This window comes from Atta colombica, unplaced genomic scaffold (assembly GCF_001594045.1).
Source record: "Atta colombica isolate Treedump-2 unplaced genomic scaffold, Acol1.0 scaffold135, whole genome shotgun sequence".
In the NCBI taxonomy this organism is placed as follows: domain Eukaryota; kingdom Metazoa; phylum Arthropoda; class Insecta; order Hymenoptera; family Formicidae; genus Atta; species Atta colombica.
The window spans coordinates 1,637,183-1,655,211 of record NW_017259223.1 but is presented as its reverse complement, the minus strand read 5'-3'; the positions used below and the strand labels follow the sequence as shown (position 1 = coordinate 1,655,211).

The 18,029-nt window shown below is 33.3% G+C and overlaps 1 protein-coding gene across 5 annotated transcripts in view; it reads left to right on the top strand.

The window, feature by feature from the left end:
• LOC108684508 (LIM domain-binding protein 2) overlaps nucleotides 1-18,029 on the top strand; it is a 193,327-nt gene that overhangs the window by 153,745 nt on the left and 21,553 nt on the right. For 3 of the 5 annotated variants that reach the window (XR_001931639.1, XM_018188857.1, XM_018188856.1), the window contains exon 2: nucleotides 8,400-8,499. Coding sequence is in view for 4 of the 5 variants with exons in the window: in XM_018188857.1 (XP_018044346.1) it covers nucleotides 8,400-8,499 (100 nt within the window). In the remaining variant the exon portion in view is untranslated. The remainder of the gene's footprint in view (nucleotides 1-8,399; nucleotides 8,500-18,029) is intronic. The other 2 variants (XM_018188859.1, XM_018188858.1) reach the window with 1 other exon arrangement.

Below are 18,029 nucleotides of genomic sequence, written 5' to 3'. Positions count from 1 at the left end.
TGCGGAGCGGAGCGGAGCGGTGCGGTGCGGTGCGGTGCGGTGCGGTACGGTGCGAAGCGGCGCGTCGGGACGCCCATTAGCCACGCGAACTAAACTAAAGCCATTAACTCCCGCGGCTTAATAACGGGCGAAGCCACCCACGGCGACCTGTTTGCAAATCCCGTGGACTCCGACGGGTTGCGACGAGATATCGGCCACGCCGCGCCGATGCCGCTTCCGGCACGAGCACGTGGGGTGTCGTACGATGCCGACCTGAGTAATCGGACGCGGCCTGACCCCTTACCTTAACCCTTTCAAGCACGCGGCGGTTAGCGGTCGATAAACATGCGTCAAAAGTAGAAAGCATAAGAGAAATATAATTATGCTATGAAAACAAAATAATCTCACGAATATTATTTCAATTCGAAATAAATTATCTCTAAGACGGAAAGTATCTCTCTTGCACGTTATTCCAACTTTGACTGTATATATAGATATATGTTATATACGCGTAAATATATATATATATTATATATATATAAAATATACTAAATCTTAATACATATTTCTTTAATAGTACTAACTATTTTTACTTAAGCAGTAAATAAAAATTTACTCATTAAAAAGATGATAATTAATCTTTAGTACATACGATGATTTTCCTTTACTATATACGATACACGGATCGTTCGTATCCCAGCTTAATTTTCATCATTTTAAATATAGAAAAATTATTAAGTGATTTTTACATACATTTTAACATCTTTCGAAAATATTTATAAGGTTGTGTATTTTAAAAAATATTGTATATTAGATGTAGTAAAAAGAAATCCATTATTTTTACATGAAATTGAATGGAAAAATAATGGATTTGTTTTTACTACACCTAATATATAAATGTTATAAGTAATTACTTGATATATGTGTACTTACAGTTTAAAAAAAAAAGAAATGTGAAAAGATACGACCCAATCGTGTGTATCAATGTCTATTCTACAATAGTTATAGTTTGCAAAAATTGACTAATCATTCGAATATGAAGAGAATATTTAAGTATAATCGATCAGTTTTTGCAGTTTTTATATTTATTTACAATTACGCTTATGACTATTGTAGAACATGCATTAAAGTTAAATTAATATAATTCTTATATCAAATAAATACGTTTATATTTAATTAGTACTTATATTTAAACAAATATTTATTAAAATTCAGTAGCGAAGAACAAGTTTATTCCTAAGAATTTATTGAATGCTCGACATATGTAATTTGCAAATTTAAGGAAAAACTGGCTATTGATTAGTCCATATGCAAGTAAAATATTATTACGTTGGAGAAGTAAACAGATTCTCGAAAATCCGGAATGTTTAAACTTTCAGGAAGAGTCGTGGACTTATCACGTAAACGTCCGATGCCGAGCATCGATGAGAATAAGTCGTCGCGCAAGATAACCGCACGGTTTCAGATCGATACCTGTGCTGCCAATGTTATTTTAGTAACTAACGAATTATGTCTGTCTTTTGCAATCGAAAAGAGTAACGTACTACCTGAACGAATACGTAAATTTCATATAAAATTTCGTACAAGACTTATGAGATATCCTTATACACAAATTTGCCAAATTAGCTTTAAAAAATCTATTTTCTTTGTTTAGTTAAAATAAAATTCTTAAAAAAACTCAAATCACTTTTGTCAAAAAGAGAAATTACTTGCAAATTCTTACGGCGAGTTGAATATTTTATATACGACGAATCGATCAATTTCCTGATTAACAGCTCTATCTTATCTGTGTTGAGTGTTTATGATAGCCTAGCAGTATTAGAAGCGCATTAAATAAATTCGCATTGAACTCGTCATCTCAAGTGCAACGAGAGAAAGGTTTTCTCTTCAACAGAACCTGAAAAGATAATTTTAAAACGCAATGTATCTCATCGTAGTATTCGCAATAAATGTTTTCATTCATTAAATAATGATGCCTTCACAGAACAATGTCGCTAATAATTTTAGCTAATAATTTTAGTATTTTATACGAGAAGTAGATCAATGCGTTTCATCGGCAAAAGTGAAAATATTATACATTGTAACAGATGATAATAGAAAAGAGAATTAAGATAAAACAGGATTAACTTTTGTATATTTCAATTCATTCAAATTACTATACGAGAAGAATGAAGTATCTAAAAAAGATAAATTTCATTGCTAAATGCAGATAATTTAAAAATTAGTTATACTGAAAAAATTTTTTGTTGTGGTTTATCAAAGTACAATAATTACGTAGAAGATTCAAATACGACGATAAAAAATTTATTGTAAAATTTTGACATTCTAGTAACCAATTTGAGTCCAGTCCTCACTTTATTATTTTGATTTGAAATAAAATTTTTTCTCATATTAAATTTTTCGATGTTTCAGTAAAACCGTTCTTTTCTCTTTTTATATTGTTTCTGAGAGTACAGTCTTGAAAAATAAATAGCAGGCCGCGTGCCGATTCAAGCGCGTGCGAGGCGCTAGTTTTTCATTCGACGGATTAGTTCCGTATCGGCGAAATGATCTATCACGATCATCCTCTCCCCGGATTCAAAAGACGAATAGGGATGCAGGAAGGTGTGCAAAAATTCTGGCGGGCAACCCGCACGCCCGCGACGTGATGCCGTGCGACGAATTAATTAGTTCGATCGTGCGGCACGTCTTGAATGAAAAGCCGGGCGTTACATGTGCGCACGCCGAGGTTATTGCACGACGGCACTCTACGACCGCTACGTGCCTCGCGTTAAATTACCTTATCGGACTAAATTAGCGCGATTCAATTCCGTCTTACGAAGTCGCGGCCGATTCGTCAAGCAGCTTGTTTCCGATGTGTCCGCTGATATTCCGGAAGCGATCCCGTTACTATCAGTTTATGTACCATGTAACTGTTTAACTTATTTATTTGACGTGACAAATTGCGAGTAAAATTACTAAATGAAGTAAACGTGCATGTATAAGATATTTTTTTAAGAAAAAATAAGAATTCATTTTTATTCTTAAGTAAATTTTTTACGAATGTTTTAGAAGAAGATTAATTTGTTGAATGTGTGCATTAAAATAACTTGTGCTTAAATCTATAAAAATGTCTCTGCTGTGATCTTTTAGTGTTTTGTTTTTTATTTGCTAACGCTTCATTTTATATTTACATAGAAAGAACAATTTTGCCGGAGTATCTAAAAATTTAGCTAAATGCAGAAATAATTTTATTGAACTCATCAAAATAATTAGGTAAAAAATTAGTGTAAAGGCGCTCTAACTGATATGTTAGAATGACAAAATTTTTTACACTATTGTTTATCATACTTGAGCTTTATAATAATTATTTTGATGGTGGAACAAAATTACTTTCAGATCTGTATGTAGTAAATTTTTAGATATTTTAGCAACATTAATTTAGTAATATATCATGTCGAGCAATCGTTTTTAATCGAGCGATGCAGCTCGAAACGGGACGAAAGATTTGTCCACGCGTCCCGTCATTCCCCAATAAACCGTACACGACAGTGGGTTACCCCTGCTACCCTTGAGATCTCGACTCACCCCTGGCAAATCTGCTCCGCACACATACACACACACACACACACACACACACACACACACACACATGCGCGTGTGCGACAGTGACGTGTCGCCGGGGTGTCCCGTGGCATCGATTCTCCAGAGACGAGAAAGTCCAAGTTCTTTCCCGACGCGATCGATCTTTGGACGAAGTATATTTTCTCATACATGAAGAAAAAAAATCATTCCGAACTTCTTCTCGATCTGATCTGTTAGCCATTTATAATTATTCATTCTATTATTATTATTGATATCTGCTAGATTTATTTCCAATCAATTATCGATAAACATCTCAATTTATTCAATTGATTTTACTTTTATATAAGTAAAATTTGCATATCTATCAATCCATATATTTATTTATTATTTATCGCAAAATTAGACCTTTATGTATTTATGCAGTATTTTTAAAGCTTTCTCGCGAAAAATATAGATCTCGAGGAATGTGTTCAAGTAAATTATCTTATCGATCACGTCGAACAAAGATTTAAAGGAAGCGTCTTATCTCTCGTTCATTCGCCGAAGGCCATTGTCTATCGAGATTCTGATTTGTTGAAATCCAATATTTATTGCAATATTTTATTTAAAACCGAAAAAAAAGAGGACATAAGAATCAAGCACGGTAATTGTGCGCAATAAACAATTATTACTCAACAAATTAATTTAATACATTGAATATTGTATGCTATTCCTTACATGTTTCGGCTCATTTTTTAGCCTTTTTCAGTGAACAGATGAAGATATAAATATTTTATTTATTTAAAAATTAACTCTATCTAGCTCAACGACCGGTAAAAAAAATTATCTCGCATCATCATTTGTAGTACACCGGATGTTTAGCACTGATTTGTGATATCGTGATGACATCACAAATCCGGTGGAAAATCCCAGAAATTCTTTAGATAGATTTAACAATCGCGGTAGATTTAACAATCGAATAAAACAATAATATATACTTTTGCAATGTCAGTCGAGGAACAAGTCTGTCTCTCAGTTTCTAAGACGCATGTACATTAGCAATCCGCGCAATTATCATTCTCGCATTATCGCAACGTTTTATGTCTACTCTGTTTATCTTTGTCTCTCACTGCAACTAAGTGCGTTCTAATTAGCATAGCGATTTACAAGGTTACCAACACACGGAAGAAATCATGGCACGTGAAGGTCGATGTCATGAGTTCGGGGGAAAGTCCGATTTCTTCCAACTTGCACCGTCAGAGGTGCAAGTAGAGGGCTCTAGATTTACAAAAGTATGTAAACAACTATTATATTGACTTAATTAACTATTGACTTAATAAACTATTAATAATAAACTATTGACTTAATAACTATATACTAAAGAATTACTAAGCGCTTTTTTTTAATGAGATAATAGATAAACAATTGGGTAAAAAATGGAATCGAAATAAAAGAAGCAGTAATCAATAGGAAAACGCGATTGTTGGCATTCTCTAGATAAAAGAAATGCACTTTTGTAAATCTAGAGCTCTAAAATCGACATTTATAGTTGATTCTTATATTTTCTTATATTCGAGATACTGTCTTAACCTTCACCGTGTATGGAGATCATTTGTGTCCAGGTGATTTTTAAAATTATGAATATTTTGAAAACAAGTGAGTGCATTTCTGAGTACTGTACTTCTATTCTCAAAAAGAACTTGTGGGATAGAAAAAGGTGCCCGTGAAAGCCCAGCAGTGTTTTTGCTGTACAGCTGATATTCAAAATCGAGCGCGGACACAAAATGACTCCCGTATACATTCAGCACATACTTGTTGTACAAATAAGAATGCTTACTTTTCGTATTTCTTGATTACTTTTATAAGTAAAATACATATATTTAACAAAATTTTTATTCAGTGTTATCTTAGAACAAAAAATGGCAAATCACTCTGCAGAAGAGATGTTACAATTTCTTTGTTCTCTTACAATGTCCCGTATGTATTTTTTTATTTGTGTTTTTTTATTTGAAAGTGTATGGGATTATAGATTTGAATAAAAAATGAATTTTTTAAAGTTAAATTCAATTTTTCATAGGAATGCTTATTTTTATAAGTTTCGAAACTATAAGATTTTATGTCCCGAACTTAACCATTTGAATTAAAAAAATTTATTTTTTTACATATATTTTTTTTTTTATTAAAATATGAACTTTGAACTATATTTTTCCTTTTTTAGTTATTAAATTTTATCAAAAGTTACAAATTTGTAGACGTACCACTACTATACTAATTTGTATTTACATTTTTGTAAAAATAAAATATTTAAAAAAATAAATAGATTTATTATGTTAAATTATGTATAAATCTTTCATTTAGAACAGTTAAGGAAACTATATGAATTTTTTGAATCACTTAATTTATTTAAAAAACTAAGCCGGACATGAACGACCCCCATATACACTTAATGGATACTAAAAAATGTATACACGGTAAGGATTAAAATATCATAAGCTAATCAGAGGGTTGCATTAGCATCTCAAGCATTACTTAAAACAGTCTTAAAATAAGATCGCCCTAAGCATCAGGAGATTTCTCGATCTCTCATAATAATCTTGTATTCGATAGACATCTAGTATTTATAATTTTTATTTCGACAAGACGTTCGCTCTTTATTTCCTCTTTTTTTCCATTGGAAATACGTTACGTTGCGAAATCCGCGCGTCACGCGAAATGTCGCGTGTGAACGCGTAATGTGCTAAATGTAGTATCGATTGTGGGTCGAACGTAATCCCGAAATTCGTTACCGGAAGTGCAGCGCGTTCGGACTCTCTGTGTTGCCGGAATATTCTGCGTACTCTTGTTATTAATCACCACACCGCGCTCGCTTCTTAATGATCGCTCGTCCGGCCTCGGGGGCGCGAATATGCGCGCAGTACACACCGGCCCGAGCATTCCGAGCACTAAATATTATCAACGCGACGTTAATTATCCTCCGGTTAACCAACTGTTACTCTACGAATGACCGGGAGCCGATCCTCGATGATTTGCATCGATTAAGGCATCTAACAGTATTGTCTCTTGTTTCAAAAATACAGATGAAAAAGAAAGATAATAAAAAACACTGCGTCTGATTTATTTTGTGATATGAGATAAACATTTTAAAAACCTTTAATCTTAAAATTAACCGAGAGAGAGAGAGAGAGAGAGAGAGAGAGAGAGAGAGAGAGAGAGAGAGAGAGAAAGATAAATCGTTTAATTAAATAAATTAACAGATCTTTATAATGAAGCGATAAATATAACGATCTCAACTGAGACAAAAAATACTGAATAAATTTACGTTTATGTTTGTCATTACAAAATTATTGCAATCAGTTTGTCGTTGTATTGGCTAATTCGTGAAAATTGCTGGATATATCGTGTAATATGTTTGATAATGTTATAATTGATTCGTGACATTAAATTATCGGTGTCTGGATGATCGCCAACAATTGCACTGACAGAATAAATACAATGACCTTCGCATCATTATTGATTTGATATAGCGTTATTTTACCAAACAGCTGAACGGCTAAACTTTCGTCGATATATGTTTTTTCAGCGCGATCATATACGCGCTATTAAGAATAAGACGCGCTAATAAGAAATTGGGCCTTTTAAAGGCCTTTATTCATAGGTAATTTTATATATAAGGTTTTAGTATCCGAAACTTTAAATCGCATTTCTCTGCCTTATGTCCGTTTCTACTAATACGTACACTCGAAAAAGTCTGGTTGCATTAATTGGAATTCTGGTTAAAAATGGATAAAAAGCAGAATTTTCTGATTGAATCTATTATTATAATTCTAGTTGAGAATTTAAATTCTGATCGACCAGAATTTTCTGGTTCGTTCATTCTTAATCGGAAATTTTTCTCAGCTTAGAGGGTTTTAATATGAGTTTTACATTCTTTTATCTTTTCTTAAAGTAAATTAAACCGAAATTAAGTATAACTTCTACATTGGTAAAAATTGGACAATAGAGAATTGTCTAAACTCCCTCGATGAAAAAGCGTTGTACGTACATATGCTTGAGAAATACTTTTTAGCAGTGTTTCTACTAAGACAAATCTGAGTCTTTGGAATTTTCGAATATGTTACATATCGAAAATGTTGAAATCGGAACTTACGAAAATTACTATTATTTACGCAAATTAATAATTATTTTAATACGATAATGTATTAATACTATAATTATTTATAAAATTCAATAAAAGTAATAATATCAAGCTCCAAAGAATAAATCATGTTGAAAGACATGAAAAAACAGCCAAATGTCAGTCAACATAAGATCTTCGTGTGAATATATTAAATTTAAATCACACCAAGTCCTTATGTTGGTTGCTCACATTTGGCTGTATTTTCATATCTTTCGATATAATAATAATAATTATTATTATTATTATAATCTAACAACATTCTTATGCCGGAAAATTGACTTTGATAACACTAAGCGAATAAATATGGAACAATTTTTTGAGAAAGTCGATTAAAAACCGGCATTGCATCAAACCCTTCGAGATTGTGCTATTTCAAACCTCCGCTTCCGTAACGCGATGCATTAAAGGGACCGAGAATGGCGTGGTCGTGGTAAAAGTCGTAAACTACATTTCGCGAATCTGTGTCACATCCGAGCGCGTTTTGCGGCGTGCACACGTTCGGAGAGAGGACCAACCGGTAGTCGCACCCCTCGGGGCGCCTTACGAAAATTCGGGCGCACAATGTAGTAACGCGACACAACGCGACGCGATGGGAGGGGAGGTCGCGTAATGCATGCATGAAACATTCGCGACGTACACACACGAAAATAACACGCTAGACACAGCACGCCTAACATGAGCGATCGGTTTGATCTGACAGATCGTTGCCTGTCCCCAGGAGGCATACTCCAGCCTATGGATACAATCAACCGGACTACAGACTCCACGAGTTGAACAAGAGGTTATCGCAGCGCACGGAGGTGAGTACACTTTCCAATTTATTTCTCTTTTTTCACGGTTTCCATTTGTATTGTATGATTGCGTATTTGTGATATTCGAGAATCTAGCGAGTCTACTCACTCTTTGTCGCGTCGATTCTTTGCACGATTCATCCATAAATGTGTTCTTCGCGATTCTATGTTAAACGCGCAATAGATTCGATAAATTACTGACGATATAATTTACCCACAAGCGTGTAGAATCAGTTCCATAAAAATCAGTCTCGGTAAAAAAACGGAATAAAAAGTTGAACGAGGAATTGGATACCATATACTAAGGTCGATTGTTTAATTGTAAAATATATAGATATCGTTCTTGATTAAATTAAAAATCTTGTCACTCGCGACATACAGAACCTAAAATTCTTGATATTTAATAGACTACATGATGGTTTTGTCAATTTTCCGATTATCACATGAACAAAGGGGATGTATGTTTTTTTTTTTTTTTTGTAAAACCTGGAAAATAAATACTCCTTTGAAATATGCGTGAAATATTCAGCGCAACAAAATTTACGGTATGCTTAATCAAATGCGCTATTTATTGCAATTCGAGATGTTGTTTTTGATTTTGGTTATTGCACGTCGTTTTGTTTAATCGTGTTTGCTAAATCGTTCGTAATTTTCATTTGTGTTGCAGAAAAACTTATATTACTTTAAAGCCAACTGTTCTGTTATGTTTATATATGAGAAGTATATCGAGAAAGATTCTAAGATTCAAATTCATAATTTCATTGAAATTATTTACAAAAAATGTATAATTCGCGAGAGATTAACTAATGAAAGTAATAGAAACAAGCGCATAGCTTTGATTAGACTTCATAATTGTTCTGCTTTCAGTAGAGACATAGGATCAATGGCAAGTATATATTGACGTGGAAAATGTTTTTATTCGAAACATATAGCAAATTTTTTTCTTCGAATTTCTGTTCGTGCGTCTTTTTGTTATACTACAAAATTATCTGGCCCATATTTTTTTCCCTCCGGCAGATAAACCTACCTACCTCTTCTGTGAGATCCATGATAATGGCGATAAGATATGATCCATGGAACACGCATTGTTGTTCGCGCACATGTCATTTTATTCGTGTCAGTCGATTTTGAATCGTTGAAAATTAATCGAGGCTACTTGCGAAAGAAAACTGTATTTGTATTGCTATCGTGCGTCGTAAGTTTATTCTTGCTGTTTGAAAAAAAATACGATTTTATATATATATATATAATACATATATATATACAGGGTGTATCATTTTAATTAACGCATCAAAATATCTCTTCAACAATGCATTTTAAAGAAAAATGTTTTAGATAAAAGTTATATGATTTGGAGGGGGACATAAGATGATGGTACTGATTTGATTTTGGAAAGTTGTTTGAAAATCGTTATCAATTTCTTAGAGTACAATTTCTTTACGTATAGAAATGTAATTTTTAGTGCAAAAATGAAAATAAGAGGAACAATCTCCAATAGCCTTGATTTTGACAAATATTATCCAGATCATGATTCTAAACAACATTCAAGAGGTTTTAGCTGTCACATCGGTCGGACATCTTGGATATAATATTTAATGTAGGCGGTGCTGTAACTTGCAAGCCTTATAACTCGAAAGTACTTTATGAAAATGAATTTAATTATAGTATTTTGGAAAACTCTCGAAATAAGCTACAAGAATATACAATAAAATATATGGGATTCCATTTAAGAAATTGATGATCTTTATACGTGACCTTCAAACAACTTTCCAAGATCAAACCAGTAGCATCATCTTATGTCCCCTTCCAAATCGTATAACTTTCTAAAACAATACTTATAATAATATAATAACTTTCTAACTTTTCTTTAAAATGCACTGTTCAAGAGATATTTTAATGCGTCAATTAAAATGATACACTCTGTATACATATATGTATATAATACATTATATATATATCCAGGAATATTATCAATCGATATGTTTATAGAGTGATTAAAAAGAAAATTGAAAAGAATAACTTAATATCAAGTATTTAATTAAAATTAACTTTAAAAGTTGACAATAAGAATAATATAAAAAAAAATATTTTCTCACAATGAACTAAATATATTCTGTGATATTACAATAGACTCAGAAATATAGAATCTTGTAATGATTTTGAATACAAATACAAATCTTTACATTTTATTGTCGCTATTTGCATGCGTATTCCATAAGTACTACACACACACACACACACACACACACACACACACACACACACACACACACACACACACGTCGAAAATTATTCTTTATCAATAATGCGCGATTTACAACAGGGAGTGATGGCCATATATTCCTTTTTAAAGGTTTGATACTTCAGAGTAATGGTCAATATGTCATTAAGATTGAATAATGCAAGAAAAAAAAGGAAACGCCTGAGGTTAATGTGTTCTAATGAGCCTCCGCTTCTAGTACTGCGTTCATTAATCTTCGACTCGCAGATGGACAACCGGTCTTCTTCCCTGGGAGGTCTCGATAAGTGGTCCGAATAAATTCTTCGGTTTCTGTCGTTAGCATCGCATAAGAGTAGCGGCAAACGATATGATAGATTGTCAGCGTCTCTCAAGATTGTACGCGTGCCAACACGAAAAACTTCACTGCATGTTTAGCTCTTGTTCGATGAACTTTCGGAGTAGATTCTCAACGACGGATATTTTGCATGACTTTTTAAGTTTTTATTTTCATTACTTTTTCGATTTATAATTTGTTGTAGATTATTACGTCATACCAACTAAAGTAGATATCCGAATAAGATTCTTATGAGCTATCATTTTTCGACATCTTTTAATATCTCCCGTCAGCTTTAAATTTCATATAAATTGCAAGTTCTACGAGAAAAACGCATATATAGATTCTTTTTCTATGCATCTTTCCATGGAAAGGCTGATTTTATGAAAATATCTAAAAATTTAGCTAGGTATATAGATCTTAAAGTAATTTTTTTTGGACCGTTAAAATAATTATGTAAAATGCTCTAGCGTTTATGATAATATTGCAAAAATTTTTAACATTCTAGTAATCAGTTTGAACATTCTATATAATTATTTTGTAACTGTATAGTTATTTTGATGGAAAATAAAATTATTTTCAAATCTGTCATGTTAAAAAATATAATATAATGTATATTCTATTGAAAGAGTAGAGAGAAGAGAGAGAGAGAGAGAGAGAGAGAGAGAGAGAGAGAGAGAGAGAGGGTGGGAGGGAGTAGAGAAATTCTTTTTTTCAATATCTTCGATTATTTTGAAAACATTTTTCTCTTTTTTCCTCACAATTATAAATACATAAATCAGTTCGTCCGACCATGTCTGAAAAGTATGGGAATGCGATTCGTAATGAAAGGAGACATTTTTTCCCAGTCGAGTTCACATACCACAACAATCATCTCTGCGAGTGCAGAGCTATTCGGGAAATTTCGTTTTTCTCTCTTTGGTCATTTTCGCGCGCGACGCACAGGGGATTGGGCGTGTGCGAATTATATTTTGCTGGCACTAGCATATATGAAAACGAGAGAGAGAGAGAGAGAGAGAGAGAGAGAGAGAGAGAGAGAGAGAGAGAGAAAGGGAGCGTGTATGTCAATATATACGCATGTATACATGTGGACCGCATCGATCGCGACGTGCGACAGGAGAAAGAAAAGGTCAGAATCGAACCGGCGTATTGCAATTGCTTTTACTTATGCATACTCGAGCTATATATTCTGCGTACTCGACCCGAATTCACGTTTAGGTCGTCAACATAAGTAATATTGGCTTTTTCCTTTTTTTTTTACAAAGAAGAATTTTTTTATTCGTTTCTTTAATCTTTTGTCATTTGCGTTTATCAATTTTATTGATCTTTCTTGAAACAAATGCCAATGTTAACTAACAAATTATGCGATCAGTGGTTGAAATCCAGCTGTCCGGATAGCGTTTGTGCGCGTTTAACAAGCAGAACAAAATCGCGTGGTGCATGCCGATAGATCAAAGCGAAATAAATTCTTCGTTAAAAAATATTTACATACACTATCGAGATATTAATGCACGCGTGAAAGTGGCGCCTCTCGGTAAAATTACGACGTGTCGTATGGCGGTTAAAATGAGCGCAAAGAGAGTTAACGCGTCCGCTTGGAAGCTCGCGTTTATGCCACCTTTTAATGCCACGGTGGCGTGGTTCGACAAGCCAATCGGACACTCTTGCATGCAGTGCCAGTTTTATTTTATGAATCGCGCCGACGGCGATTTTGAATGAGGAGTGTAAAAAAAAATGCGCGTTTTTTTTTTTTCATCGTGGCGATGTAACCGAAGCACTATTACGCCGCGGCCATCGGCCAAAGATTGCAAACCCCACGCAATCTCTTTGCCCGAAACGAATCACCGGTGATCGTTTTTGCAGTAAACGTGTTGTTTAATTGTAAACCGGAGGTTGCGGTCAAACACGTCCGTCGGGGAAAATTGTGGGAAAATACGGTCAACGCGGCGCGTTAAGCTCAAGGACCACAGCATGAATTTTGCCCAAAAAAATGCGTATTTCAAAGAAATCTATCGATATTTAAAAAAATACTTCAATTAAATATAACAAGTTGTCGAAACGAAGAACAAAGCTCTTTTAATTTTCACCAATCGCGTACTAAAATTAAAAGGAAAAAATATATATGAATTTCTCTCAGAAATATCGTGACCTTTCTTTCATCTAGCACGCGATCACGATGAGCGACTTCACAAACTGCAATTGTAATGATTGTACATATGAATCACACGGTGCTCATGCGTTTTAACGCGTGCGTTCTACGATGACAGGTGCGAGTACAAGACGCTTTTAAACACGATCGCGTAAAGTTGACAAGAGCAAACGAGGCATGAAACATCGCAAAGACAGCGGTCCAAATTTCAGTGTTACAATCCTTTCGAATCGTGTCGGTCTGCCTTTGGCACAATTTCACTTCCTCTCTTCATTTTAGTCTCGATCGTACTTGATTAACGATGTATAATATTTCAAAATTAAACGAAATTTTCTATGGAAGATTTCAAATTACAAATTACAAATTAAAATTTAATTCTTCTATTTGAATTGTTCTAAACGAAAATTTAATTGAATCACTTTTGCTTTTTTAATATAGAGAATTAGATAGCTTGTGATAGCTGTCCTAAATTCTATTTTTTAAAAAATTTAACACTTGTTAAATTTTAATTGGAAACTTAATTTGTTAGAAACTTCTTATTTATAATTTAAATTTATGAATAATTGTACATGTACGTTAAAAATTGATTCCGATATAGTTTTGGTCATTGCACAACTATTCTATTTTTGTATGCAACATACTTCTGTATTCTTAAACTTGCTACTCAGTCACACACTTCTTTTTGTTCTGTACTACTTTCTTGTAAGACACACGTTGTTATCTATTTTTCTTTCATTTTTCTTTATAAGTTTTTCTTTATATATTTTTCTTTGCATTTACTATTTGTTATATATACTTATATATCAGACATAATCTTGAGGTTTACTGTTCTTCCTCTGCTTTCTCTCTCTCTCTGTCTCCTTTTACCTCGTTCTTTTTTCATTTTTCGTGTTTTTCGTTCCAGCCTCTATTCCCTCGCGCACGTGGACACACGCGTGCACACGCACACGCCTGCATTCGTTCGTGAAGTTTAGCAAACGACATGGCGTGTCCTACGGTCATAAATCATCTTTCCTCGCGCTATCGTCGCATCTCGTGCGTTGTCAGCATGCGTTTGCAAGGTTCACCACCGTTTCTTCCGCTGCTTCCGTCAGCTCCGTGCTAACGCCGCCGCAGAGACGTTCCCATACATAAAAGAATACCTAAGGTCTTGGACCATTGTTGGCCACTCTTCGATTTATAATAGCACTGACGCTGAAATAATGAAAAATTGATTGATTCGCGATTAAAATATAATCTGAAAGAGAAAAGACAGGCTAGATATTCGGCGGATATTACGAACTAACACGCGAATCGTTAATATAGTAGGTATTCGTAAATATATAATATAGCTGTTTATAATTGAAATTAAGTCAGTGATTAAGTATATGTACTGTAGCTTCATCAAATATATTTAGTGATTAGTGGCAGGACAAATAAAGAATGACGTGATTAAAATGAAGAGGTTAAAATGAAAAAGCTTGCTCTAAATTATCTAAAATTATTGTTAACAATAGTTAACAAGTTACAACAAATGATAGGCAAAATTTTATATATAAAAATCTTTTTGATAATTTGATTTCAGATAATCCTTGGGAGAAATCTTGGAAACGAAAATCCAGTAGGAATCGACGATAGAGATATCATTTAAGATTGAAACGAGATTATAAAATCACTTATTTTAGATGCCTAGAAATTAAAGAATGTCAATCGTGAAGTTCAACGAAACGTTTTTTTATTGTATTATCTTAAGCGGCATATACAATGAGATTTTTAAGGAGTAAAACTTAAGCTTTAAGCATTAAGCTGTAAGAAATTGACCAATCATAGTCGAATATTCTCCTCACATTCGATTGTGATTGATCAATTTCTTACGGCTTAGAGTTAAAATTTCATTGTGGACGCCGCTTTAATAAAAAATTAATACTTTTAATTTTTTTAATTTATTGTTTAAAATATGTAATTTCCTCTATTACATTGAAATTTTGTAATAAAATATTAACAGCATGAGATGTCGAGTGAGGCTTGTTGTTCAGTACGATTGACTCGCGATCAGTATAGATCCGGATTCTCACTTGCACTTACACAATTTTTCATGTTTAAGGACCCGAAAATAGTTCCATTTGGTGATTAAGAAATCTTTTGATCACCGTTCAGATCTGGCTAAACTGTAGAGCTCATACGTATATCAGTGAATATATGTATGAATCCTCCAAGCTGGGGGTTGGACAGGTTAGGCTAACAACTTAATGGAAAAAAAAACCATTGTTACTGAAATCTCGAGTTCAGAAGTCTTATGTTCCACACAGGAGTTAAAAGAATATACATATGTATATATATATATATATATATATATATATATTTTTTTTTTTAACAGCATAGCTACAAGCAAGTACTTTTTCCTGGACACTTTGGTATGCCTTATTTTTATCTACGATTTAATTAATTATTTAATAAATTTTTAATTGCTTTTACGTTTTGTTTAGCAAAATTTTAGAAAGACTAAGAAATTTATTTTTGACCATCCAAGAGAGGTGGCCTAACTCCTTTTAAGTAAAAGGAATCCATTAAATATTTACAGGAAACATGATAACGATGATTAATGAATGAAAGAGGAACAAAATATAATTGACATTCTTGTTAGAAAACAAGAAGAAAGAGATATTTTACCAATATAAGGAGGCATAGGATGAAAAGACGTGTGATGAAAAGACATAACGTACTCGTGATCGCACGAATAATTAGCGTGATCGCAGAATATGTTTAGGCAAAATTTGGTGTGTTAATTTAAATGGCAATTAGCGCCGTGTAAAATACCATCCAATTCAAGATTCGCTTACTATTCACCTTGAATCGCTTATAAAATGAATCGATGTTGATTCAACGCTTGATTCTAATCCAGTTGCATTGACCCCATTACTGAACATTATACGTATACTACGTATTAATAATAATAATAATAACGTTATAAATATGTTACGACAATATAATGTTAATAATAACATTAAAATTATTGTGATCGTTAGCGCTTTCGCATCGCTGTTTATTATTTTTAGGTGTGTTATATCAATCGATGGATGAAAATATTAGTTTCGATGCATAAGAGGATTTATTAGCGATCATTGGAGTACTACTCGCAGTATCTTTACGCGGTCAATAGAAAGGACGAGTAGAAGAGGAGCTGCTAAGTGTACCGTTACTGCAAAGTTTGGCGTAGTTCTGCCTATGCCGAAAGTTATTTAGACGAAGACGAAGAGGAAGAGCGAGAGAGAAATGCGGGAAGAGAAAGAGAGAGAGATCACCGATTTAGTCGAGAGCGAAAAAATCGGCTATAATAAAACAAAGAAAAAGAGTCTGACACGGATATAGGAAGAAGCAACGACTGTAGTCAGCAACATAACGACTGCTTTTCGGTTTCGCGAGTACACGCTCAAGAATTCATATTCCTCTATTCCTTTCGTGCGGGAAAGAAAATTCTCCGTTAATCTAATATGGAACGAATAGAATCACAATCGATTTAAATATTTCATACCTAGATTAATTAAATAAAATGTAAGCAGAAATCGAAAAATTGAATGGCTTAGCAACTTGACTAAATAATTGGCTGTTTTTTTTTAATGTATACACGAGGAAGCATCCAAAAATTTTTTAAATATCATAAAATTTAGCTAGATACAAATTTGAAAATAATTTTGTTGAAGCATCAAAATATGTAATTAGGAATATCAAGCATGATAAGCTGGAAAAAGTTTTGACATTCTACTAATCAATTAAGCGTCCTACATAATTGTTTTGACAGTTCAACAAAATTATCTTTCAATCCATATCTATCTAAATTTTAGATACTTTATTTTTTTATGATTTCATTTATATAATATGAACAATTAATAAAAACATTAATTATTACTAATCAAAACTACTAATGTTGAGTCGGATTACTTACACTCGCGAATTCTCTCGATGTTCTCAATTTGGAGTATCGGTAAATCTCGCGACTCTGCTTTAACGGAAATTTCATTTGAGACTTACTTGCCAAGAAAGTTAAGACTGAGAGGTTGGGAGACATTTCGGGCGGAGAAGACATCGTCTTCAAATTCATCAAAGAGAATACTTTTAAAATATTTTCAGTCTCGAGCACCTGTACAATTATTTTTTAAATATGATATGTAATTATGCAAGTAAAAGTTTAATGCTTACTATAGTCGAAGCTGGATCTTAGATGATTTTAAATAATTTCTATATGATAATATTCTTGAGGCTTTCACGAGTGCTTTCTATATAAAGATTATGCGTTTCGCGGGTTTCCTCCGTGTCCAGATCCATTCTTGGAATGCCAACGTTTCGTGAACCTTGCAGTCCACTTCATCAGGACGAGGAGCAACCTGATACTATATCCTCGTCCTGATGAAGTGGACTGCAAGGTTCACGAAACGTTGGCATTCCAAGAATGGATCTGGACACGGAGGAAACCCGCGAAATGCATAATCTTTATAATTTCTATCTGAATTTATATATTAAATATGTAATTATTTGAACTGCGCGCGAAATGATTTTTCAAACTAATAATTCAAATAATTCAAATAATCGCAATCAAATTACTATAGTAATATCACAAATTAAATTGATAAGCAATAATTTGATGCTCAATCTAGCTAGCATCCTATTAGAAAGATGTTAATGTACTGAAAAACTGTAAATAAATTTATTGCGAAAAATATTACCCCAGCCAGGAATCAAATCCGAATTTCTTGTATTCCGTACGAGCCTTTAGATAGGCTCTAACTATCAATAATCGACATGTAGAAACAAAAAAGTTCAAATAACTTCATATGTAGTATATAAGTAAATGTACATAA